Raw genomic sequence first — 23,808 nt, forward strand, 5'->3', positions numbered from 1 at the left:
AAGACAGAAGTTAGAGATTCTAATTAAGCAGTGAAGACTTTTGCACATACAGATAGAAACATTTTTTTTATTTTAAAGCTCATTGTGTACACACAAACACAAGAATGCACATATAAGGGTGCATGTAGATGGATAGATATAGATATGTGCACTCACAGTATGTATTTATACATATGGAGCCTATAATACAATAGCACATCAGACTCAGTTTCTCATTTTCTATGAACCTTTTGAAATTAAAGATGGAAGTGTTTATATAGTATTGTTACTTTTCCATGAAAAAACCCAGTGTAGTTTTGTTGAAAACTCTTTACAGACTTTGGGACACTAATTGTTGATAGCTTTAACTTGGGGGTCCGAAAAAGTAGGAACGTTAAACAAATGAGATAATGAAGATTCCTTAAAATGCATTTTACTGTGGGGAAAATTAACCAGTTTCTAATAATCACATGGTCCCTAGGCCAGACGGTCCCTTTGATAAGTTAACATGTACTCCCTTTATGCTCCTAGTAGGGGGTAAACAAATGTCTGAACAAATACAAATACACATAAACACAAATGTGGAGAATAGCAGTGGATGTCTTAGATCCAGATAATAAGTGTGAGTATTGTTATTTAGATGGAGCATACTGGGACACTTATCTTTTAGTACACTCCATTTTCTAACTGAATGCAGTGCTAATCGTGGTATTGAAAGCCATTGTAATTGTGTACCCATCTAAACACTGACAAGAATATACAATTACATTGTTTGGAATTGAGTTTAATGTTTTTTTTCTGAATTTTATTAGCATTTATATTTACTTATACATTACGATTGAACACAAAAGAAGAGGTTACAATGCAAGTGTTTCTGCGATACAAATATCAGACCCATCCACAATCTTGAGGTCTAAAATATGCATTTCCTCTAAATACTTCTGCCACCATTTTTTTTAAGGGAGTGATGTAAATCTGAAATGAGCAAAATAATGGGTTTCCATTCTAGCAAATACTTTCTCTCTGGATTTTACAATTTTATAAAAGCTTTTTTTCATGCTAACTTAAGGAAATTACTTACAATATTCGTATTACTGGCAAATCTTTCTTCAGTGTGCTTACCAACACCACGATATTTAAGCACACATTATAAAGTGGATGGAATTGTAAACACACAGAAGGATATAATTACATGTAGCAGATTTAAGTGCTAATTCTTTTGCCTTTTTTTTACTGTGCATTTTATCAACATAATTATTTTTTGACTGCAGACTAACACCCTGAAACTGACAAGCAGGAACTTGTTCACTAAATTGGAAAACAATGAACTGCAGGTTTATATGTACCTATTGTCATACAGAATTAGTATGGCTTTGTTCCGCAAGAGGAAAAAGCTAATGATTTTGAAACAGCAGGTGACAAAATGCATTCTTTTTTCCTCCCCTCTTATCAGTTTGTTGATGAAGTCATTATGAACTGGGGCCCTGGTTAGGGATGGCCTTATTTTTAGCAGATAGATTTTTAATGAGCTCTATTGTAAAAACAGTCATGTTGATTTTCTTACTCCCCCACCCCTCCTCTTCACACAGAAACTCCCAGTATTGAAAAGCTCCTATCAAAGGACTGGAAAGACAAGCTTCTTGCTATGGGATCAGGGAACTTTGGAGAAATAAAAGGTAAAATCTCTGTGATCATCTCGATCCAAAATATACCAAAATGAAGATGTTATTTACATTTTTAATGGTGCTAAGGAACTTCTACTTTCGTTTTTTTCTGCATCATTATTATTCTCTGTTATCTTCTGCTTTATCTTTCTATAGTGGTTTTCATTTCAAGCTTGAGAGGTTCACCAAGACCATACCTTATTTTTTTCTTGGTGTATGATATTGTAACATACATAAACACAAATATATATGTGCAAATATATTTTTCTGTGAAAATATACATACCTATCAACACAGACAGATATTCACATTTCAGACTTTTCAGACTTTTGCTTTTATAACTCTTTATTTGAATGATCTATAAGAAGAAAACTTCAAAAGAAAAGATGATTTTCACAGAATCTATGTGGAAAATGCATAAGTATATGGTTTGTATTCAAAATCAGAGTTAATGAATATTACAGAAATAATAAAATGTTTTATATACATATTTTAGAAGATTGCATACACTAGGGCTTGGTTTACTTGAATCAGTAATTAAAGGAAACTAATAGAAAGATCTTGACAGATTTCAAAAAAACAGAGAACAAGTCCAAAGACAGAAGTAATCAGTTGAATTTTCATGTCCAGTTTATATCAAGAGAATTAAGGGGAGGGGAAATTGTATTTGTCTATTTATGTCTGATGCAAAATTATGATTTCTTCTAAATAGGATTAGCTTCTACCAGAGATACAGTTATCCTATATCCAGTAACTTACTACAATAACTTGTACATAGTAGAATAGTAATAAATGCTTTTTCAATTGAGTTGAATTAAAATAGGTAATAATTTGTCATTATTATATGTGATATATTACATACATAGAATTATCTTATCCAGAAATGCTATAAACAGGTCTGTAGTGAAATTGTATATAGGTGTAGATATATATCTACATATATAACTACTCAAATATATATATATATGTGTGTGTGTGTGTGTGTGTGTGTGTGTGCGCACATTATCTCATTAAATAAGAGTATCAAATTAATTTGTGGAGGTTTTTTTCAGTTTCAGAATATCCAAATGAAAGGCAAAAAATTAAGAAGCCAGTCTTTTAAATGTTGGGTCTACATGATGCTAACATGTTTGGAGTGTTTGGATATTTAGAAACATCTAGATAATTGACTGAATATTTCAGTTTCATAAAAATGCTCAATGTTACATAGAAATAGCCTATAATTAACAATGAATGGGAAAAAAAATAATAAATCATATCATATTCAAAGTGACCTAAAAGGATAGAAGGCAAAGTCTGAGTTCAGGAATTGAGAATTTCCATTTTTGATGTTTGATTTTAAGTAGAAACTGCTCTTCAATCCTTCAGCTCCTGAAGTTTAGAAAGTAATTTCAAAGGTACTCCATTCTCTTTTGGACTGAGTCAAAAATCCTATGAAGAATACAGAGCTGAGAGGATTGTCTGTTCCAAGTCTCTGTGATCTCATTCTGTTGGAGAGTAATCATTTTTACCCCTCCCTCGTTTTCCTTCACAAGTCAAACTTAAAAGCAGAAACAGCAGCAATGATAAGCTAACACTAAAGAAACTCAGCAACCCTTTCAGCCTTGCCCAGGGGGAGGATGGGAAACTAGAGTACAGTCACAAAAGAAGTTTCTGTGTCTTTAATTTTTGGTTTGGGGCACTTTACATTTGGAGCACAAGTTTAGTTCTTGTTCTCTAGTTTTATTAAAAAGTCTGCTTTCTAATGCATTTTAAAGCAACTGTAGGTCTGTTGTGGGGAAGGGGCATGGTTATTAGGTGTTTGGACCAGGTTTGGCAATAAACTGTGAAAGCAGGCTAGATTATTTTTCCTACTGATTGCCTGTGACAGAATTACTTTCCATTGTTCCTAGGTGACTAAAAAGGAAAGAGGGTACAATAGTGTTTTGCGCTTTGGGGGGTGAATTAATTTTATTGCAAATTGTTGGGGTGAATTTGCATGCCAATGCTGGTCAAAATGCATAAGAACAATAGCTCACATCTGCAGTATGAGGCAGATGAAAGGAATTTATGTGGACATTTGGTTTTTAATATGAGACAATGAAGTCAATAGGATCATAGGTTAAGAGCTGGAAGGGACATGTTGTTCAAACCATCTGGTACTTTTACAGGTAAGGAAACTGAGGCCCACAGAGATTAAGTGACTTGGTCACCCATCATATAGGTGGCATGTATTGGAGGCAGGATTTGAAAGCAGATCCTGTGATTCCAGAGGCAATGCTTTTTCCACTGTACCATGATGTCTTCTTGTTCAGTGGATACTTTTAAATTTCTATCTTTACAGATTTACCTTGGAGTCACACTTTATTTGTTTTACTATTAATGATTTTTGAAATAAAATTTTCAGATCATATTTTATTTATATGTGCTGGCATGTTTATGGAATTAAAAATATTCAGCCAATCATTCTGTGATTAAATCACTTTTTCTATTCAGTAGTTCAAAATTTAACTGTATTTTCATCAAAAAACAATTTTTTCCTTGCTTTTTAAGAGTGCTTATGTTTACCATAAACCATTGTTTCAGAGTTAAAGTTATACTCTTGACTTGCCCAGATTCACAATGCTGGTAAGTGTCTGAGGCCAGATTTGAACTTGGGAAGATAAATCCTACTGACTTCAGGCCTAGCACTTTTATACACTGTGCCACTTAGCTGCCCAGACTGAGTTCATTCTATTTCCCTTCCTTCATTCATTTTATGTTCCAGCTAAATTTGATTACTAGTTCTTCCCTAATCTTGTCCTAAGTCCCCTTTTCGTAAAGACCTTATGGAATCCTACCATCATAGGAATACCCTCCTTACACATCAGCCTATCAAAAGTCTTCTTTTAAGGCCTAAGTCAGATATCATCATGTCCTCTATGAAGCCTCTTTTATATGTCCTCTAAAAGTAATCTCTACCTGCTCACTGTACTAATTTAAAAACAAAACAAAATTTGTTGTACTCCCCCACTGCCATTGTGCAGGCTGTAAATGCCTTGATGGCAAAAAGCAATGTTAATTTTCATCTTTATCTAGAATAGAGAATAGAGCCAACTATTTCTGAGAGTTGCATGCGCTTCAGGAACTTGCTCCTTCCTGCTTTGTATCTGGATATATGCTCCTATATGGTGCTCATTGCTGGGGAAACTTGACTTCATGAGAGTGGATTGGTTGTCCCAATTTTCACATTCATTCATTGACTTGGTCCCCCATCCCAACTATTCTGGAGATAATTACACTCTAATATTTACACATATACATACACACACATTTAAAAAAAGATATTCAATGTACAAATATAAATTGGTTATGGGACATATCCTTTACAGAAAAGGTAATGAGAAGCACAAAAGGATCAAAATATAAAGAAAGATTAGAACAGAATTCAATAACTCATCACTATTTACAAAACCAGTTGGGAGGCTTGTATTCAAACCTTATTTAGAACACAAGACTTAGTTTTACAAGACTGTTTAGTCTTTACCTTTGCTAAGCAGAGTCCAATCAAATGCTAACCGGATATTTTATTTCAAGTGGGCTTTCTTTACCTATTCCTAACTCTTCCTACTGTTGCTTCTACTTCTATCATAACCATAGCACTCCAGTAGTCATTACTCTTGGCTGGTGGGAGATGTTACCACCACAACCTTAGAACTTCAAGCTTTTCTAGCTCACACTAAAACCTGTACCAAAGAAAAGACACAAAAGGTAGGCAGCCCCATCCTAGACACCAGCTTGCCTATGTAAAACACATGTTCCTGGCTTAAAACTAGGTGGAGTTAACTATATCACCTAAATGACCCTTTGAACAGCTCAGAGAATCCTGATACTTCAAAGCTGAAAGGACAAGTGATGGCTAGTGACTTTTTTGTATATCCATGGAATTTTGACTAATCAATCAAATGTAGGAACTCAGTCCATCAATAAGTCAAAATAAACTGGAAGCACTCTTACCCAATTGCTACAGGTTCCATGGGGGTCATCTAAAATGGCAACTGAGCATGCTCCAGAAGAAGAACTAGAGCACATAATGTGTCACATTCATATTCTGAGAGCCTAGATGAGTATCTCACACATAACCAGATAGTAAACACTTTAGAAATATTTGTTGAATAGATTTGAATATGTCCAAAGAATTCAAGAATTAGAACTTAATTAAGGCCATTAGTTTTGTTTTTCTCTTACTATACAAGAATAGTAAAATTTTATAAAGGGTGAAGTAGGCTGCATTTTATTCCAAATATTTATAGTCTTTCATTCATTCATTCACTCATTCATTTATTCAACAAATAGGTGCATAAATTACCATCATTTCTACCTGGAGCCAGTCTTGGTTTTAAAGAAACATTGTAGTACTAAAGGACTCGACAGTAGTTTGATATAGAGTGCTACACTCTCAGCCATCCTCTCTCCTATAGAAATCCCAACTTCTTCCTTTCTGATGGTTCCTTCTCTATTACCTTCAAATGTGTCCAGGGTTCCCTCATGCTTAAAAAATGTTCAGTAGATGCTACCACCCCCTCAAGTTATTCTACATTTCTTACCTTTCTCAACCAAATTTGTTTAAAAATTTAAAAATTAAATTTAAAAATCTTTTAAATTAAAAAAAAAATTTTAAAACTTGCTTCTCCTACTTCACTCTTTTCACTCACTCCATGACCCTTTTCCAATCTGGTTTTCACTCTCATCATTCTCTCCAAATAGCTCTTTCCAAAGTTCTGGATGTTCTCTTAATTACAAAATGTTGAGGGTCTTTTGTGAGTACTAATCCTTTTCAAACTACTGCATTTTAACATTGCTCTCCACTCTTTACTCCCAGATACATTTTCCCCCTCTGCATTTTCACATCGCTACCTCCTGCCCTCTCACTGGTTCTTCTCTGTCTCCTTTGCTGAATTACCATCCAGCTGAGGCCCCTAATTCCAGTTGTTCCTAAGTTTCTTTCACAGACCCTCTTTACATCTCCCTTTGAATTTTGCCTTATGCTTATGACTCCCTGATATACATATCCATTCTCTCTGTTCTGTGAACTTCAGTCCCATATCACTAGTGGTCTATTGTACATTTCAAATTAGATGTTTTGGAGACAAATTCAACATGTCTAAGACTGAACTCATTATCTTTCCTTTTAAACAGTTCTCTCTTTCAAACTTTCATATTTTTGCCAAAGTTATCACTTCAAGATTTTCCTTGAAATGTATCAAACCAAACATTTTGCTAGCAAAGCAGTGTGACATAGGGAATAGAAGTGCTAGACCTGGAGTCATGAAAACCTGACTTTAAATGCTGCTTCCTTCACAACTTAGATGTGTTTCCACATGTGGGTCACTTAAGTTTTCTGAACCACAGCATCTTTATGTATATAATAGGCTTAATAAAATAGGCTGCTGTACCTACTTCACACACATATATAAATATATGTGTGTGTGAATACACATATATACACACATATTTTTTAAAGCCACAGTTAAAGAAGCCATGAACCATGTGGTCATTGCTAATTAATAATAATTTTAAATACTATTATTACAATGGTCTTTTATGTAGTTTTAAAGTTTAGAAAGATCTTTACATATACATCTCATTTAAAACTCTCAGCAGACAACATAGACATCACAAATTATTATATACTGCAGGTAGTGTCAGAGTGGGGGATTTGAACCTAGCTTTCTCTTTGACTCCAAGTCTAGCATTCTTTCTACTATAATAGGTGATTGAAATATTAACTTTAATTTCCTAAGTATCTTCTCTTTACTTGTTTACTAGTAGTTTTATACCTAAAAATGTTTCACTGACACTGAAAGGAAACTGGTACATAGAATATAAGCTTTTAACAGTTACCTTGGCAGCAGACAATGAGTATGGCATAGTAATAATTATAATTCTGTAGTCAGTTTCCTTACATCAGTGTAATAGCATAACTGGTTGTTTGAAAAGGAAATAAGATATTGAAGTTCATTAAGGCTACTCTTACCTGTCCTGCATACTAGGAATCAGTCCAGTACTTAGGGAATATTTTCAGGCCATATGCCTGAAAATGCCTATCAGCTGCTTTTAAGCCACTCTGAAATACTTTAGAAAGAAATCTCTGTGGTTCATGAGTCAAACAAATGCTGTGTCTTACTAAACAGATTTCTCCCTTTGGTTTAAGATTTTATGATGAATATGGTCAAAAATAATTTTAAGAAAATGTAGGTTATTTTGTTTTATCATATTGAAGCCAAATGAATATACATAGAGTACTAATAACAATAACCTTTAATATTCCCTACTTTAAAATTCCCTATTATGGACAAAAATTGTCCATAATAAATTGAATGTGTGTTATTAACTATGTGCTTGAACTTATCAAAATAAAGTATATTTAATTGTTAAAAATAATATCCTGGGTTTGTATTCTTAATAAAATACCCAGAAAAGTTATCAGAGTCATGTAATAATTATTAGTCTTTGAGAACTGGTCTTAATGTGAATATAACTTGATCTTTTTTGTAGAATTTCTATGACTTACAACCTTTATTAATGGCAAAATGTTTGTAATATTATATTTTATTATAACTAAGATATAGTCATGCATGTAACCCTTATCTTGATTATATAAGTGATAAAATGCTGGTGTCATTCGCCTATGCTGGATAACCATTCATGGGCAAAGTGTGATAAAAATTATAGTAATTTATCAACTATTTCAATTCATTCTATTAGTCTTCTATTTAGAACTTAAAGTAGAACTGTCCAAAATGCAACTGATGTTGGTCTAAATACTAGCATACTTTAATATTTAAAATACTAAATAAATTAACCACAGAGAACTATAAGTAAACAGTAGCAGTGGTGATGGTGGTGATAATCCTGGTCATGGTTGCACAACTAAGTGCCAGCTAATTTAAATGTGGTCATATAATAAATACTATACAAATAAATCTGAAGCAATGAGTTCTTGGAGGGAAGTAACTATATTGCATAATTTCTGGAGATATGGTAATGATGATGTTCCAAAGTTGGCTTATTTGTGTTTATATGTTGGCTAAGCAAAGAACTCTTAAATGAAAAAAAAAGTTCATTGTTAGCTTTGTTGAATTTCTTCCATGGAAAAGACTTGGCTCATGATGGAACTGACTTCCCATCTGGATCAGAGTATGGGTATAGCATGAGTGTAGTAAGACTAAGTGATAACAGTGTAGAGTACTACATCGGTACACACAAAATGTTAAAAAAAAAATCCAGCAGAAGGCCTTTAGTGATATCAATAAGGAACGGAGGAGATAGAAAAAAAATGATGAAATCCTATGCCCATCAAAGTAGCATCATCATCAACAACAATAAAAACCTGATGATAAATCCAGAAGAATTTAAATTTGGCTTAATTTGAAATACTTTCAATCTACTGGGCAGGGTTCCCAAAAGGAAGTACTGCATATTCTTCCCAGATTTCATAAGTGCAATCCTTCCTGAAAGCAACCCCAACTCTAGAAAAGAATTAAAGAGAAAAAAATCCATATCAGAATGTCACATTGATATTCAAAATAATATCAGGGCAAAAGAGAAATTATTCAGGGTTGGAGGGAAGACTTGCTTATTCAGAAATTATTTAACTTCCATTTATTTTAAGAAGATAATTTTGCCTCTTAGGTTACTTTAATCTTAAAGATTCTTTGTTGTAGTACAATGTAACAAATATTTATTGTATACCTCTTACATGCAGAGCACTATGCTTGGCCTGCTCTGAGAGGCCAAGGGTCAGGGTTTCTGCCTTATGGACGTTATAACCTAGTAAGATAACACAGGTAAGGCACACATAATATACATTATAGACATAAATAACAGAAACATGAAGTGATGTAGCTAAATAGAGATAGTTTCCCAGTATTTCCCAAGTTACGAAGAAAATGTGTTCCAAAAGGTTATTTGTATATGAAGAATCCTGAAAAATGTGGTAAAATTTGTATAAACTGATATAGACCAAAAGAAGCCAAGCAAAAAGCACAGTTTTTGTTTTGAGTCATGTCAGGTATGTCTTACTTTCCATAACCCCATTTGGGGTTTTCTTGGCAAAGCTACTGGAATGATTTGCCATGTCCTTCTCCAGCTCATTTTATAGATGAGGAAACTGAAGGATTAAGGTTAAAAGACTTGGCCAGGGTGATACCACCAGTAAGTATGAGATTTGAACTCAGGTCCTCCTGACTCCAGGGCTAGTGCTCCATCCACTATACCACATAGTGACCTGAAGAGCACAATAGACACAACTATAGTGAAAAGTTTATTGAAAGGAAATTTAACTGTTATGATTGAAGAAGCCAGTTAAGGTCACAGAGAATGTAATATTCTTTTTACCCTCACTGCACAGATGTGGAGGACTACAAGAACAGAATATTTTGTATATTGTCAGACATTGTCTCTCTATCAGGTTTTGCATGTAAAATATTAAAAACATAGAAACATAGATTAAAAATGAGGGATGGGAAAAATCTATATTGCCTCAGGTGATTGAAAACTCAAAAGTTGCTATCACAATTTTAGACAAAAGAACAATAAAATTTTATAATGACAAAGACAAATAAGAAAACTACATTCCTTTAAGTCACCATAGATAATGAAAAAAATATATATCATTACATTCCTTTAAGTCACCATAGATAATGAAAAAAATATATATCATTATATAAGAGCTAAATGGTTTCACATCTAAGTTTTTCAAAGAAAATAAGGTGAATTACCAAAGTACATTAATACAATAAAAAAAGGTGATACTTTAATATTCTTTCTCTCAGAGCTGGATAAATCCAAACTCTGATATTGAGTTGAAATATTAAATATATTTCTCAGCATCCCGTAGTAAGTAACTTTACCAAAAAAAAAATTGATATAAGCACAAAACACATAAATAAACTTGCATTTTATGGAAAGAAGATAATTGATATAAAATTTAATTGAGGCAAAAAAGATTTTATCCTATTTTATACCTTCTTTTAACTAAATCTTTGAACAATAGTGGTATTCATATTGCATTTTTAGCTTTAAGCTTTGGATGCCTATCACTAGCTTTATTTTAAGTTCTTATTAGTTTGAGGGGGCTTGTGACAGATTATATAATTAATGTTACTTTTCTAATGAATATGTTACTTTTTACCAACATTAAAAAAGTCTTCCAAATTACTGTTAGTGTTTTGAACCCAGTTCTTAAGATTATAAAAGTGAAATAACTTTCATTTAATATGTAAGAAAAATTTTATTTATATCAAGAAGATAGAAATTTGCTAGCTGAATTTCAATAAAATTATTTGCCTAATTTATGAATGGGAATGAAAAAATGAGTGTCATGATTTAGTAAGTGCAGCCAGTGATACCCTTCTTCCATTTGGATCAATATGTCTTTGTGAATTACCTTTTTCAGTTATGACATCCATTAAAGCCAAGTATTGAAATAAATTAAACTTAGAACTTTGAATTGCTATATCACAAAATTTTAAACTAAGACTTTTCAAAAACAATGAAGCATTATTCTCACTAAAATGTCATTATTAAGAATATTTCATGAGAAGAAAAAAGTTTTTGTAACATTTATGAAATATTTCTAAAATATTTCATCTTTACCTCATCCTTTTTATTTCTATTTTGCATATTTAAACTGTATATAATTTTAGTAAATATATAAAATTTTGTAAGTAAATAAATATAGATAAATGAGGAGATCTCAAATTTTTTTTTACTGGCAGGAGTGTGAAATCAAAAAATTTTGGAGACTAGGATTTAGGAGTTCTAGGATACTGTAGCAAACTTGAAACTAAATCTTTGAAACGCCTATTACATTTTTTTATATTTTTTCTTCTCTATGTCTTGTCACAATGATTGTACCCATTGCATTTTTAGCTTTAAATTTGAAGTGTTTATCACTAGATTTCTATTAAGTTTTTGACTAATATCTTCTAGGTATTATGGATAGGTTATCTGTATTATTTCCTAATGAATATTATTTTGATAGGTTTTAAAATCAAGATAATTCTTGTATACCTAAATTCACAGACATAAAAAATGTTGCTACCTTTTTCTATGAATATAATAGTTTAGCCAATAATTTTTAAACCAGTGTATCACTTGATAGTAGACTTAATTATTGAAATTGCTAGTATCACTACAAACAACCAAACCTCATTCATTTTTTCCTGCTGTATTTCCTGATAGAATATTTTAGCAACCGATATTAATAGTGAAGGGGATCCAATAAAACTAGCTATGTTAATTGCCACTGTGATTGAATCAATTCTACTTTGCTATGAATACAAATAATAGCAATTTTACTGCCTGATAAATAATCAGTGAACACCTTTACTGAGTACCTACTATTATGTCTGACCCCTAGTAGGCACTTAATGTTTACTGAATTTAGAGCCTAAATTCCACCCCATGATGGGATCTCGAAATACAAAGATATATGCCATCTACCCTCTATAAGATTATAATCATACATTGGTCTTTCCTTAGTGTTCATTTACTGGCATATGTAAAATAATTTGATGACTTTATTCTAATGCTTAATGGGCAAGTAAAAGTTATAAGCCACCAACTATAGCTGTAGATTTTGAGAAAGGCACATGCTTTTTTCAGCATAAATAGACAGGAAGGAATGAAATGGGGTGTGGAAGGGTGACTGGGTTATAACAGGCCCTTCTATCTAATTACATGTACAGGTGGCAAATGCATTATTAAAATAGTGCTTAGTGTCTTACATTTGAAGTGAAAATTATAATTAAAAAGTATTTTCTCTCCTACTGCTAGTACTTTACCATAGGGATCTTGTCTATCTGGTGAGGTTTAACAGAACTTTTAAATGTGATACTATTTTGGCTGTCAATGAAATTTTCGCATTTCCTGTACACCCAACGGGTATCTTAATGCACTGATCAAAAATATATATTTATGTAATTTAAATGTGTTGAATATATTCAAGTACTCTAGCCAAGTTCCATTTTTTCCTTCAAATCCTCTTATCTCTAACTATAGAGAACATTTTTGCATATATATATATACATGTATGTGTGTGTGTATACATATATATATGTATATATATATATATGTAATATATATATATATATATATGTAATATATATTTCTAGAAAAAGCATTAAACTAGCTTCTGCCTAATAGGTCCAAGATTTAGCTATCTCTCATTTTATAGGCTTCTCTTGAGTCTTACCTCTTCAAAGAGATAGTCTTATAAAGGAGAATGTGATTTTTTATGATAATACCCCAAATTGTTATTTTCATTTTTATTTAACTTAACTTTTCATAGGTTTATACTTTATTTGTTTGACTAATTATAATCTCCTTCAGGAAAGGAACTGTGTTATATTTTTTCTAAACTCCCCATCTAAACATCCGACTAGAATGTATGTATAACAATAAGGTGATATCTTTCTGGAGATAAATTCCCTATTTTGAGTATTCCAGACCCAGCCACAAGCAGTAACTTAAGGCAGTCAATAAACATTTATTAAATACCTCCTATGTACCAGGCACTGTACCAAGTGCTGGTGACACATGCAAAAAAAGGCAAGAACAGTCCCTACCCTCAAGGAGTTTGCAGTCTAATGAGGGAGACAGCATGTAATATATATTTCAGTTAGGTACTAATTAGTGTAAACAGTCCTATGAAGTGCTTGCATTCATTGTATTTGTACTGCATGTTTCTGTTGGGTTGAGATCGATTTACATAATTATAACTTTGAATAATATGAATTCAACTACAATATGTCCACTTTGCAGTATTCATTATTCACACTAATCAGATCTCACTCTACACAGCAGGAATTCAGATAATGTAATATATATACCAATTAGATGATACGACCAGGCAGTAAATCCTATAAAGTGAAATTGGTAGTGAAACTTACTTGTTTTGATAAAACAACAAATTTTTAATTGGGGGGGTATTTTTAAAATGACAAATATTATTTTTTTATTGTATTTGATAAAAATCTTCTAAGATAAAGTTGGGAGATGTGCATATGTAAATGGATGTTAAAAAGCTTTTGGAATTGGGAAATTTCTCTTGCTTGCAGATTCATGGTCATTGACGAATACCATTTTCTCATTTCTCCCTCCACCTTTTTTTTTGTTTTTTTTTTTCTTTGTTTGTTTTGTTTTGGTTTTTGGTCATACACTTACTAGGAACTCCAGAAAGCCTTGCTGAGAAAGAGAGGCAGCTCATGGGTATGATCAATCAATTGACCAGTTTGCGAGAGCAGCTGCTGGCAGCTCATGATGAACAGAAGAAGCTGGCTGCCTCCCAAATTGAGAAACAGCGCCAGCAAATGGAACTAGCCAAGCAGCAGCAAGAACAGGTGAGTGAAACTTGTACAGATAGTCTGGTCTAAGTTGAAAAGTCAGTCATTCAAATTTGTCCTTCTGGTTTTAGATAAAGAATGGCCTTTTGGGATGTAATGACTGATGGTGCTTTCCCAACACACACACACCCCCCTCCCCACCAGACATGAGGAAAAGACTGGACTAATAATTAAATATTTCCTAGGAAGATTATTCTACTTTTTTCTTTCCCTTGTGGCACAGAGGGTAAAAATTGTGGCAATGACTTCTACAGAGCACCAATGACTGCTTTGATGCACAACAGAGCTTTTCCTTATCCCCTCACGCTTAGCTCTCTTGCTGCCATACCTTGAGGATTTCGTTCCAGACTTGGCAAACATAACATGTGAAGGATTCCAGAGTTGCTTTGGCAGGGTAGAAGGTGATGTTCTCTGTTGGTCTGGAACAATCTTGAAGATCCAGGAGGGAGCGAACTCTTTCTGTCTCTGTCTGTCTCTCTCTGTCTCTCTTTCTCTCTTCCTCTCTCTCTCTCTCTCTCTCTGTTTCTCTTTGTCTCTCTGTCTCTGTCTCTCTGTGTCTCTCTGTGTCTCTCTGTCTCTGTCTCTCTCTCTCTCCTTCCTCTCTGTCTCTTTCACCAAGGAGTCAGATCATCCAGCAGCTACTTCATCAGTAATAAAACATAATTGGAAATTCACTTCATCCCCTGCTGCAGCTTAGATGTACCTGAGCTTCTCCCAAAGACCCCTGCATAGACCTCACCTTGGAGGGCAGACTTCCTAACACAGAACTGGGGGTAAGCTCAGTTTCTAAACCTTCTGACTTTTCCAGACTCTCCCATATACTTACTACACTGAGGAAGCTCCACTGAGATCCTCAAAACTGCTTGCTTATATCCCAGAATATGAATAGGACATGAGGGATCACTTCTACCCTCATCTTCCCTGTAGGACCAAAACCTCAGAAATTCTTGTCCCATCATGCCCCACCTTTGCCAAAAGTGGCAAGGACTCACCCTCTCAGCCCCCATAATTGCAAATAAGCCTTTTAGCCAAGGCTTTAAAAAAAAACCCATCAGCAGTTCCTACTAGACTGCTAGAAAATCCTTCTTTCCTCTTTGTTCTCTGAAAAAAAAAACCCTGAGTAAATTTCATGCTTCCACTACCAACCAGACCAGAGATAGTAATTAATCTATACTCAACCCCATTATGGTACCAAATTCTCCCTACTTACCACAGCAGCTCATCTTTTACTGCTCTCACTGTGCATCAGAAAAATGAGTGGTAAACCAAGGAAACCTACAAGTCAACAATGTATATCTGCAATGTAAATAACTTAAGGGGTAGAATTCCTCTCAAAATAAGAGTCAAAGCATAAATGGACAGGATTGAAGAAATACTAATGGAAAGAATAAAATGAATAATAAGCACATTAAAGAAATAAAAGAACTATAAAACAGTTTTAGAAAAATATAAGAAATTAAGCAATAATTAAGTGAACTGCATTTTTAGTGAGGAAGAGAGTTTAAATCAAATAGAGGAAAACACAAACCTAACAGTCATAATCTTAAAAGTAAATGTCCTAAACAAACCAATAACATGAACATGGCAGAATGGATTTTTAAAAGAAATTATTTTTTGCTATATACAAGAAATAAGACTATAAACAAAGACACATCAAGAATAAGGATAAACAACAACAAAACATCATGATGATGAAAATGAGACTGGAAAAGAAGTAGAAAGAATGGAAAATATATGTAAATATTGTCAAAGCAAACAGTTTTCATCATTAAGGATAGTTGAAACACTACATTTGATTCTAAACATCACAGTCCAAATACTTTTATAAAGGAAAAAGAAATGGCACTAAAAAGAATAAAAATGTAAAAAGCTGCTGTGCAGTATATATAATTTATACATATCCATATGTATATTATATTGAGATTAGATTTGTGTTGGAAAAGACATAATTGTGAGAGCACTAAAAGATATTTCACAATTGTAAGAGCTGCAAAGTATCAAATGGAGAAGATACCAAGGTGTAGAACAAATCCTGGTCCTTATTATTACCAAAAAAAGGTTTGCAAAAACAGCTGACCTCTATGACTCCTCTCCCAGTGATATAAAATATCTATGAAAATCAACAATACACAAGTGAAGTGAATTCTTAGCAAGGTTATTTGTAGGTAACAATAAGGCTTTCACTAACAAAATCATATCTTTACCATTTCACAATTGACTTAAAGATGCAGAAAGGAATATCCCATTGTGTTTGTTTATTATGGAAAATCATTGATTCAGCGGAATAAAATTCTTTGTTAAAGGTCATTTTCCAAAGTTTCCTATTAATACATCAAAATCATTTAAGATTCCCTGAAATACTTAACAGGAATAACCCTGTTCAATGATGGTCTGACCATAAACATCAGGAAAAATATTCAATAAAAATGTATTCTCACCAAAGGTGTTTGCCCTTGTGCTGAAGGAGATGCAGTATAGTTTACACCAGTTGTGTCATACTCAAATAGAAATGGCTCCCCACCACATATTGATTTAGAAAACCACAAATTCACATTACCTATATTCTATTATAGTTACACTTATTTTATTAAGCATTTCCTGGTTACACTTTAATCTGAATTTTGTGGAACTCCAAGGCCAGTGGGCAGTAAGTCTGATACCTCTGAAGTATACATTGAATAGGCATGCTTTGAAAAATCGTGAGAATCTTCAGGTCATTCTTTTTGTGTATGAGACTGAAATGGTTGTCCCAAACCCTGGAGCATTGGAAGAGCCACTTTAAAAAGATAATTCACCAGAATTTGACCTGACCTTCCATACAAGAAAGGCAATATAAGTGAACATAACCATTGCCCAGATTCTGACTTGTATTTGAATTGAAAACTTATAAAATTTGTTCATCAGTTTGTATATCTAAAGCATTCAATAAATATGGACAACCAGTTGTGCCCTTAGTTGAAAAAGAGGAGAAGATCATACCATATTACCCTTAGATATTTAAAAAGCTCCTTAAATCACCACAAACTTCCCAGGGAAACAAAGGTTCATATTTTTAATAACAATAGTTTATCATTGTTATATGAAATATAGCAGTACAGGAAGAATTGAAGATTAATGTCATACAGAAGGCAATGGAAAAATACATGATGGATATGGGCAAGCTGCAACTTAGAACCAATAAAGAATTTTGAAGAACAGAAGGATCATAAAAGATGTGTATGATAGGAAGAGATGGACTTGTCATGTAGCAAGAGTGATGCATGGCAGGTGGATATCCAACTCAGTCCACTAGGACCCTCACAATATTAAGAGAAACTGAGAAATATCTCTAGCATTTGGTGAGAATGGGAGAACGTGATAAAGAATAATAACACAGGATGGGAAGATATGGGTGGGTTGTAATGCTTGTCATTGGATTGAACTCCAAAATCAGTGATCTAAGAGATCCATTTGAATTTCAGATGATTCAAAATTGAGTAATTGAGAGAAGTTACAATCGTGGTATCAAACAAAAGGAATTCCACAGTGTCAAGAGAGATAAACATGAATAGTATATTATTTTTAAAATAAGAGGCAGCTACATGGCCTGGTAGATGAAATGCTGGACCTATAGTACAAAGAAATGAGTTCAAATCTGGGCTCAGATACTTAACAGCTATATGATTTATTTGCCTTAGTTTCTCCAAATGTAAAATGAAGATAATAATACCAACTCCCCGCCTCTCAGGGGTTGTTGTAAGGATTAAATGAGGTAATATTTGTAAAGAGGTTAACACAGTGCCTAGCCTTAGTATATAGTAGGCACTATGTAAATGCTAATTATTATTAAAAGTCAATTGTAAAATGTATAAGTTTAAGAGAGAGAGAGAGAAAGAGAGAGAAAAGAGACAGAGAGAGACAGAGAGACAGGAAGAAAGGGAGGGAGGGAGGGAGGGAGGGAGAGAGAGAGAGAGAGAGAGAGAGAGAGAGAGAGAGAGAGAGAGAGAGAGAGAGAGAGAGAGAGAGAATCAAATGTCAAGGTAGCATTATTTGCCATGGAGAATCACTAGAAGATTTGTCAAAAAATAAGAGTAAAGCAAGAATGCCCCACTCTCCTTATGATTATTTTACATCATTTTAGAAATGCTAATGATAGCAGTTAAATAAAAAATAGATTAAAGATTAAGTATCAGCAAAGAAAAGACAAAACCATCATTATTTGCAGATGACACTATCTATTTAGAAAACCACAGAAAATTAAAGAACCTAATTGATACAATTAATGACTTCTATAAAGTGGCAAGACACAGAGTAAATGAATAAAAATTCATCGGCATTTTTATATAGCCTATTTCTGTGTGGCTACAATGTAATGAAGGAATTGAGGAGATTAACAAAGTGGGAGTGTTCCGTTCAGAGGGTGTTTAGTCCTAAACTGATGGCAACTGTGGAGGGGGACGGGTAGGAAAGAAGATATTGAGCTGCTAACTGTGTATTCTAGACTGTGCTTTGACTACAGCAACAAAAAGGGAAATAATGAAATCAAACTAAAGGTCACTGAATTATAATGACCAAGTATGGTACCAAATAAATTTCAGAGACCAAATTTCCTTTTTTTCTTGGGATAGGTATGGAATGATGAGTGAAAAACAAACAAACAGAAAAAAAAAATTGATCATATCCCTTACCAGAGTTAAAGAGAAGGGGTAGAGGGAAGGGGAAAAAAAGATAAAAACTCATGATGAGTATTTAAAGTTATCATATTTTACATATTGAAATTAATCAATTGAAAGTCAATATTACTAATTTAAATGAAAAGAGTTTCTGAGTTTATTTGGTCATATTGAGGATAAACATTTAGCTTTAAAAAACCTGTATAAAGAATGGACCTATGATTTCATTGATATAGGAAGTTTCTAGGTGTGGAACCTTCCTTTAGCAATGGAAGTTAACTTCTCAGGAAACTTATAGCCTTAAAGAGTTGCCTACAACAGTGAAAAGTTAAATGACTTGCCCAAAGTTGCATTGCCACAATACGCGTAAGAGGTGAGAGGTCAACTGAGGTTTTTCTGGCTGTAAGGCTGGATCTTTATCTATTACTACATATTGCCTCCATAATTTGATATTTAATATTACAAACAAACTGATTAGCAAAATTTAAAAATGCCATGTGAATGAATGCTGGCTTATTTAAAAAAAATAAATTTTATTGTTAAAAATACCATATCCTCTTAAGGATAAGGTAGTCTTTGTTCCTAATTTTCATTCCTGCTACCTATCTCATGTAGAAAGATATTTCAGATCATATGCTCACTACTATTCCTTAGTGAAACATAATTGTATTCTTTTTGTGTAGCTTTTTCCTATTTCCTGTTGTAAAGTACAGTGTTCTTTCTTGCCAAGAAAGGCCTGGCTGGTGTTAATGGCAATCCCTGCTTCTTGCACTGAGAAAGAGTAATTTTGTTCATTCAATAGCATTTATTGAGCTATTGTATTAGGCTTCTGAAGAACTAAAAGATAAATAAGACATGCTCCTGACCTCAAGGACATTACATATGTCTTGAAGTCTATTCACACTGCAATACCATTTTTCCTGAATAGTTTATCATAGTAGTATCCTAGGCTTCACTTATTTTGGGCTACATAAACATTAACCGTCCCCAAGACTTCCAAACCCTGACATTACTTACAAAACCTGACAGTTTAGGTAGTCATTCACACTATTTATATCATTTAAATCAAGGTCAAGTAGGACTTTTACAGAGTGGAACACTACCAGTTCTTGTCAGAAACTAAGGCATAAACTAGATGTGGTGGCACACACCTGTAATCCCAGCTACTAGAGAGGCTGATATTGGTGGATTGCTTGACTTTGGAAATTCTGAATTGCAGTAGGGCTACAACTGATTGTGTGTCCACTGTAAGTCCAACTTCGATAAGGTGAACCCTTGAGAATAAGGGGCCACCAGGCTCCCTAAGGAGTAGCAATTGGCTCAGGTCTGAAAAAGAGCAGATAAAAGCTTCCCTGCCAATCAGCCATGGTACTAGGCAATGAGAGGCCACTGAACTTCCATTGTGGACAAAATAGGGAGACTCTGACTTTAAAAAATGATAATATTTTTTAAAATAAGAAACCTAAGGGTTTTTTTTTAAGTTTTCATGTGCAATTTCTTCACAGATTGCAAGACAGCAGCAGCAGCTTCTACAGCAGCAACACAAAATCAATCTGCTTCAACAACAGATCCAGGTCAGAGACCATCCCACATGTTCCTCCTGTTTCTATGATTACTCTGCTTTGCGGGTCTATGTTATTCAATTGGACTTACCCTCAGAATGACAACTTATACCCTGACTCACCAGATGTTGTTCTAATGCCTTGCAAGGGTTCCTGCATTCTGGCCTCCATGGTTCTGTTGTATGGATGAATTGTGGCAAATTGAGAGGGCCACATTTCTTTATTTCAGTGATGTGAGAAGATTACTAAGTAAAACTGATTAAAGGCATTCTCTTAAGTTATGTTAAAAATATGCCTAAAAGGCAAAAGCAAAAGAATACAGTAAGCAAAGAAACTTGAACTAAGAGTAGATCTGCTTTTAAACAGTACGGTCAATTATCCAAAAGAAATAGCATTGTGATAGCTAAAGTGATATTCAATACAATGGTAGGAGACAGAAAAAAAATTCCCAGTTTTGAAAAATTTGACCATCATTGGGGAATGATAGCACAGGATTGTTGACCATCAAGAATTCTAAAGTTTAAAAGGCCCTCAGAGGTCATCTAATATAATCTGAACCTGAACAACATCCCTTCCATGTCATATCTGACCCATGACCATCCAGCTTTTGCTTGAAGACTTTAATGCAGGATAACAGAGCACTTACTTCTAAAGTAGCCCATTAGATTTTCAGATAGTTCATATTATCCCTGTATCAGACCTAAATTTTTTCCTCTTTTTAATTTGCTTCTTCTGCCCTCTGAGCCCCCAGCAGAACAGATCTAATCTCTTATCCATGTAATACACCTTTCAGAAACAGCTGTCACATACCCTTCTCCTGTCCAGTCAACATTCTCCGTTTCTTCAACTATTCTTATCTGATATGACCTACAGGTCCTTCTCCACTCTAGTCACCCTGTTTGGACACTCTTAAGTTTATCTACCAATAAATGAATCAACAAGAATTTTTTAAGTGTTTACCTTGTGGCAGGTACTATAAATCCAAAAATAGAAGAGTCACTACCCTTGCAGAGTTTACAGTTTATCCAGGGGAGACAACATATACATATATAGGGATATATAAAATAGATACAAAATGAGTCATCTCAAAATTAGGTATCACAAGATAATTTTGGGGGAAAGGTACTAGGTATATGAGATAGTGGGCACAAAAAGAAAAGGCATAGAAATGGGAAATAGAGCACCATGTATGAGAAACAGTAAGAAGACTAATTTGGCCGGACAGTAGTGTTCATGAAGGGGACTGATGTGTAAAAAAGATTAGAAGGGTAGGTTGGGGCCAGGTTGTGAAGGGCTTTAGATGAAAACCAGAAAAGTTTATATATATTTGGTACTAAAGGTGGGTATTTATTGAGTTGTGGACTAACATGTCCAGACTTGTGCTTTAGGAAAATAATTTTGATGGTTGTATGGATGGATGGCTTGAGTTGGGATAGGTTGTAGGAAGACAAATTAATTCAGAGGAGATCACAGTCATCCAGGAGAACAGAGATGAGGGGCTGTATAAGGCATAGGTCATCCAAACCACCCAAAGAGATGTACAGTGATGCAGCATGGTAATCTGCAAAGAATAATAGATTGGAGTCAGAACTATGGCTGAATTTCAGTTCTGACACTTGTTTCCTATATGACCTTGGGCAAGCCATCCACCTATCTGGGTCTCAGTTTCTCCATATTTTTCTCAGTTTTCCAGAGCTCATTAGAGTTTCAGCAATTCTTAATAAATTATCATGCAGAAAGAAATCCATTGAATATTACTTTGAAAAGCATAACTTAAAAGTGAAGCTTTTTTTTTAAAGTTGACTGACCTGTTGATTGGTGATTTATGATCCCTAAGGTACCTTCTTGATCTAAGTCTATGCTCCCATGGATAAAGAAAATTATTTCTATTTTGAAATATTACTTTTGAGATACCTATGGGGCATTCAATTGAAAATGTCTAATAGGTGTTCAGGAAAGGGACTACTACTGAACATGTACAACTTGAAGTCATATGCATTACAGATCATAGTTAAATCTGTTCTATCATCCAACACGCGCTCTATATTTCCTAGCCTTGTTAGGTCTACAAATTTGGTAAATGTGACATCAATATCTTACATTGTACCAATAACGACTACTTTTTTGAGTTAAGCCATTCATCTAATTCTGAATTAATCTAACTGTACTATCATATATCCCATAGTCTACATCTTGTTTACAAGAATAGTTGTGTGACTTTGCCAATACTTTTCCTAAATAAAGGTAAATCACCTCTATAGCGTTCTCTAAACTATATGTAAGAAAAATTGTGTCCAAAAAGTAAAATGTGTTTTCTCTCACATGACCTATCCTTGATAAAGATACGAAGTCTCTGATCAGTACTTCCTTTTCTATATATTCAGTAGCCATCCTTTTTAAAATAATACTTTCTAGAACTTTGCCAGGATTCAAAGTCAAGCTCACTGGCCTATAGTTTGTGGATAATTTCTGTGTCTATGCTTTGGTGTAGTTTTAAACAACAGTAATAGCAACAACATTTATGGCCACTGGGTGGATAAAATGGTGGAGCTGGAGTTAGGAAGGCCAGAGTTCAAATCCTGCCTAGAGTGCATCTTACTAGCTCTTTGACCCTGGGCAAGTCTCTTAACATCTGTCTTCCTCAGTTCCCTCACCTATAAAAGAATTTTTTGCTACTCTAACTCAAGCCAAAGACTAGGTAGCAGCTGCTAGAATTCGGGGAAAGTATATGAGGAAAAAATAACCAGACTAGCGAGAAAATCTAACTCATTTTAGGAAGAGTGGCATTGAAACATTCTTTTATTGTTCACTGGTACTTGGGAAATTTCAACTACTAATTGTTTGCCATCTTGGGAAGGAAGGAGGAAGAAAAAATTTGAAACTCAGAATCTTATAAAAAATGAATGTTGAAAACTATCTTTAGATGTAATTGGAAAAAAAATAGTATTTAAAAAAAATAAAACTCAAGAAACTACTACAAGCAATGACTTGGAAATGTGGAATGTTCACCTGTGCTTGTGCAAAATCCTTTCTACCTCCTATAATTTTGAAAATAATTGAGGAAGACAAGTGGATAATTTATAAATTGATAGAATATTTAAAATAATTTACTTTAGTAAAAAGCTGTCTAAGAAATTCTGGGAAGTATTGATGATAATTGGTCACATGTGTAGGCCCACATAGTGAAAGTGTAGAGAACTCAGATTTCTACATAATACCTTTTGCTTTAAAAAAAATTCCCTAATTCCTTTTCCATTGGGTTAAGAAGATAAATTATATCTTAAATGGTGGACATTAAATTGAATTTATATCAAATATTGTTCTAATAGTGGCTACTAACTTACAAATAACCAAAATTATATTTTAAAAAGTAATTAGAGCAACTATATAATGCTTGCTGTATTTTTATTGAATTAAATTGGAACAATGGTTAGCTAACATTGCTTTCATTAATTTTTGCTTTGAAATATGCTGTTTCTTTTTAACATTAGCCACTATGAATGCATAGTAATGGATAAATCTTTTCATTGCCCTACTCCTTAAAAACATGAGTATTCTATAATTATCTTTATGATTCCTAGCC

General features: G+C 33.7%; 1 protein-coding gene across 8 annotated transcripts in view; it reads left to right on the top strand.

Annotated features, from left to right (window-relative positions):
- Positions 1–23,808, top strand: part of SOX5 (SRY-box transcription factor 5) — a 1,266,595-nt gene that overhangs the window by 1,020,006 nt on the left and 222,781 nt on the right. For all 8 annotated transcript variants that reach the window (XM_020994275.2, XM_078155084.1, XM_078155082.1 and 5 more), the window contains 3 exons: positions 1,569–1,655; positions 13,836–14,008; positions 20,169–20,237. In XM_020994275.2, the coding sequence (XP_020849934.1) occupies positions 1,569–1,655; positions 13,836–14,008; positions 20,169–20,237 (329 nt within the window). The remainder of the gene's footprint in view (positions 1–1,568; positions 1,656–13,835; positions 14,009–20,168; positions 20,238–23,808) is intronic.

The sequence above is a fragment of the Phascolarctos cinereus genome, unplaced genomic scaffold, assembly GCF_003287225.1.
Source record: "Phascolarctos cinereus isolate Bilbo 61053 unplaced genomic scaffold, phaCin_HiC Scaffold_1;HRSCAF=81, whole genome shotgun sequence".
Lineage (NCBI taxonomy): Eukaryota > Metazoa > Chordata > Mammalia > Diprotodontia > Phascolarctidae > Phascolarctos > Phascolarctos cinereus.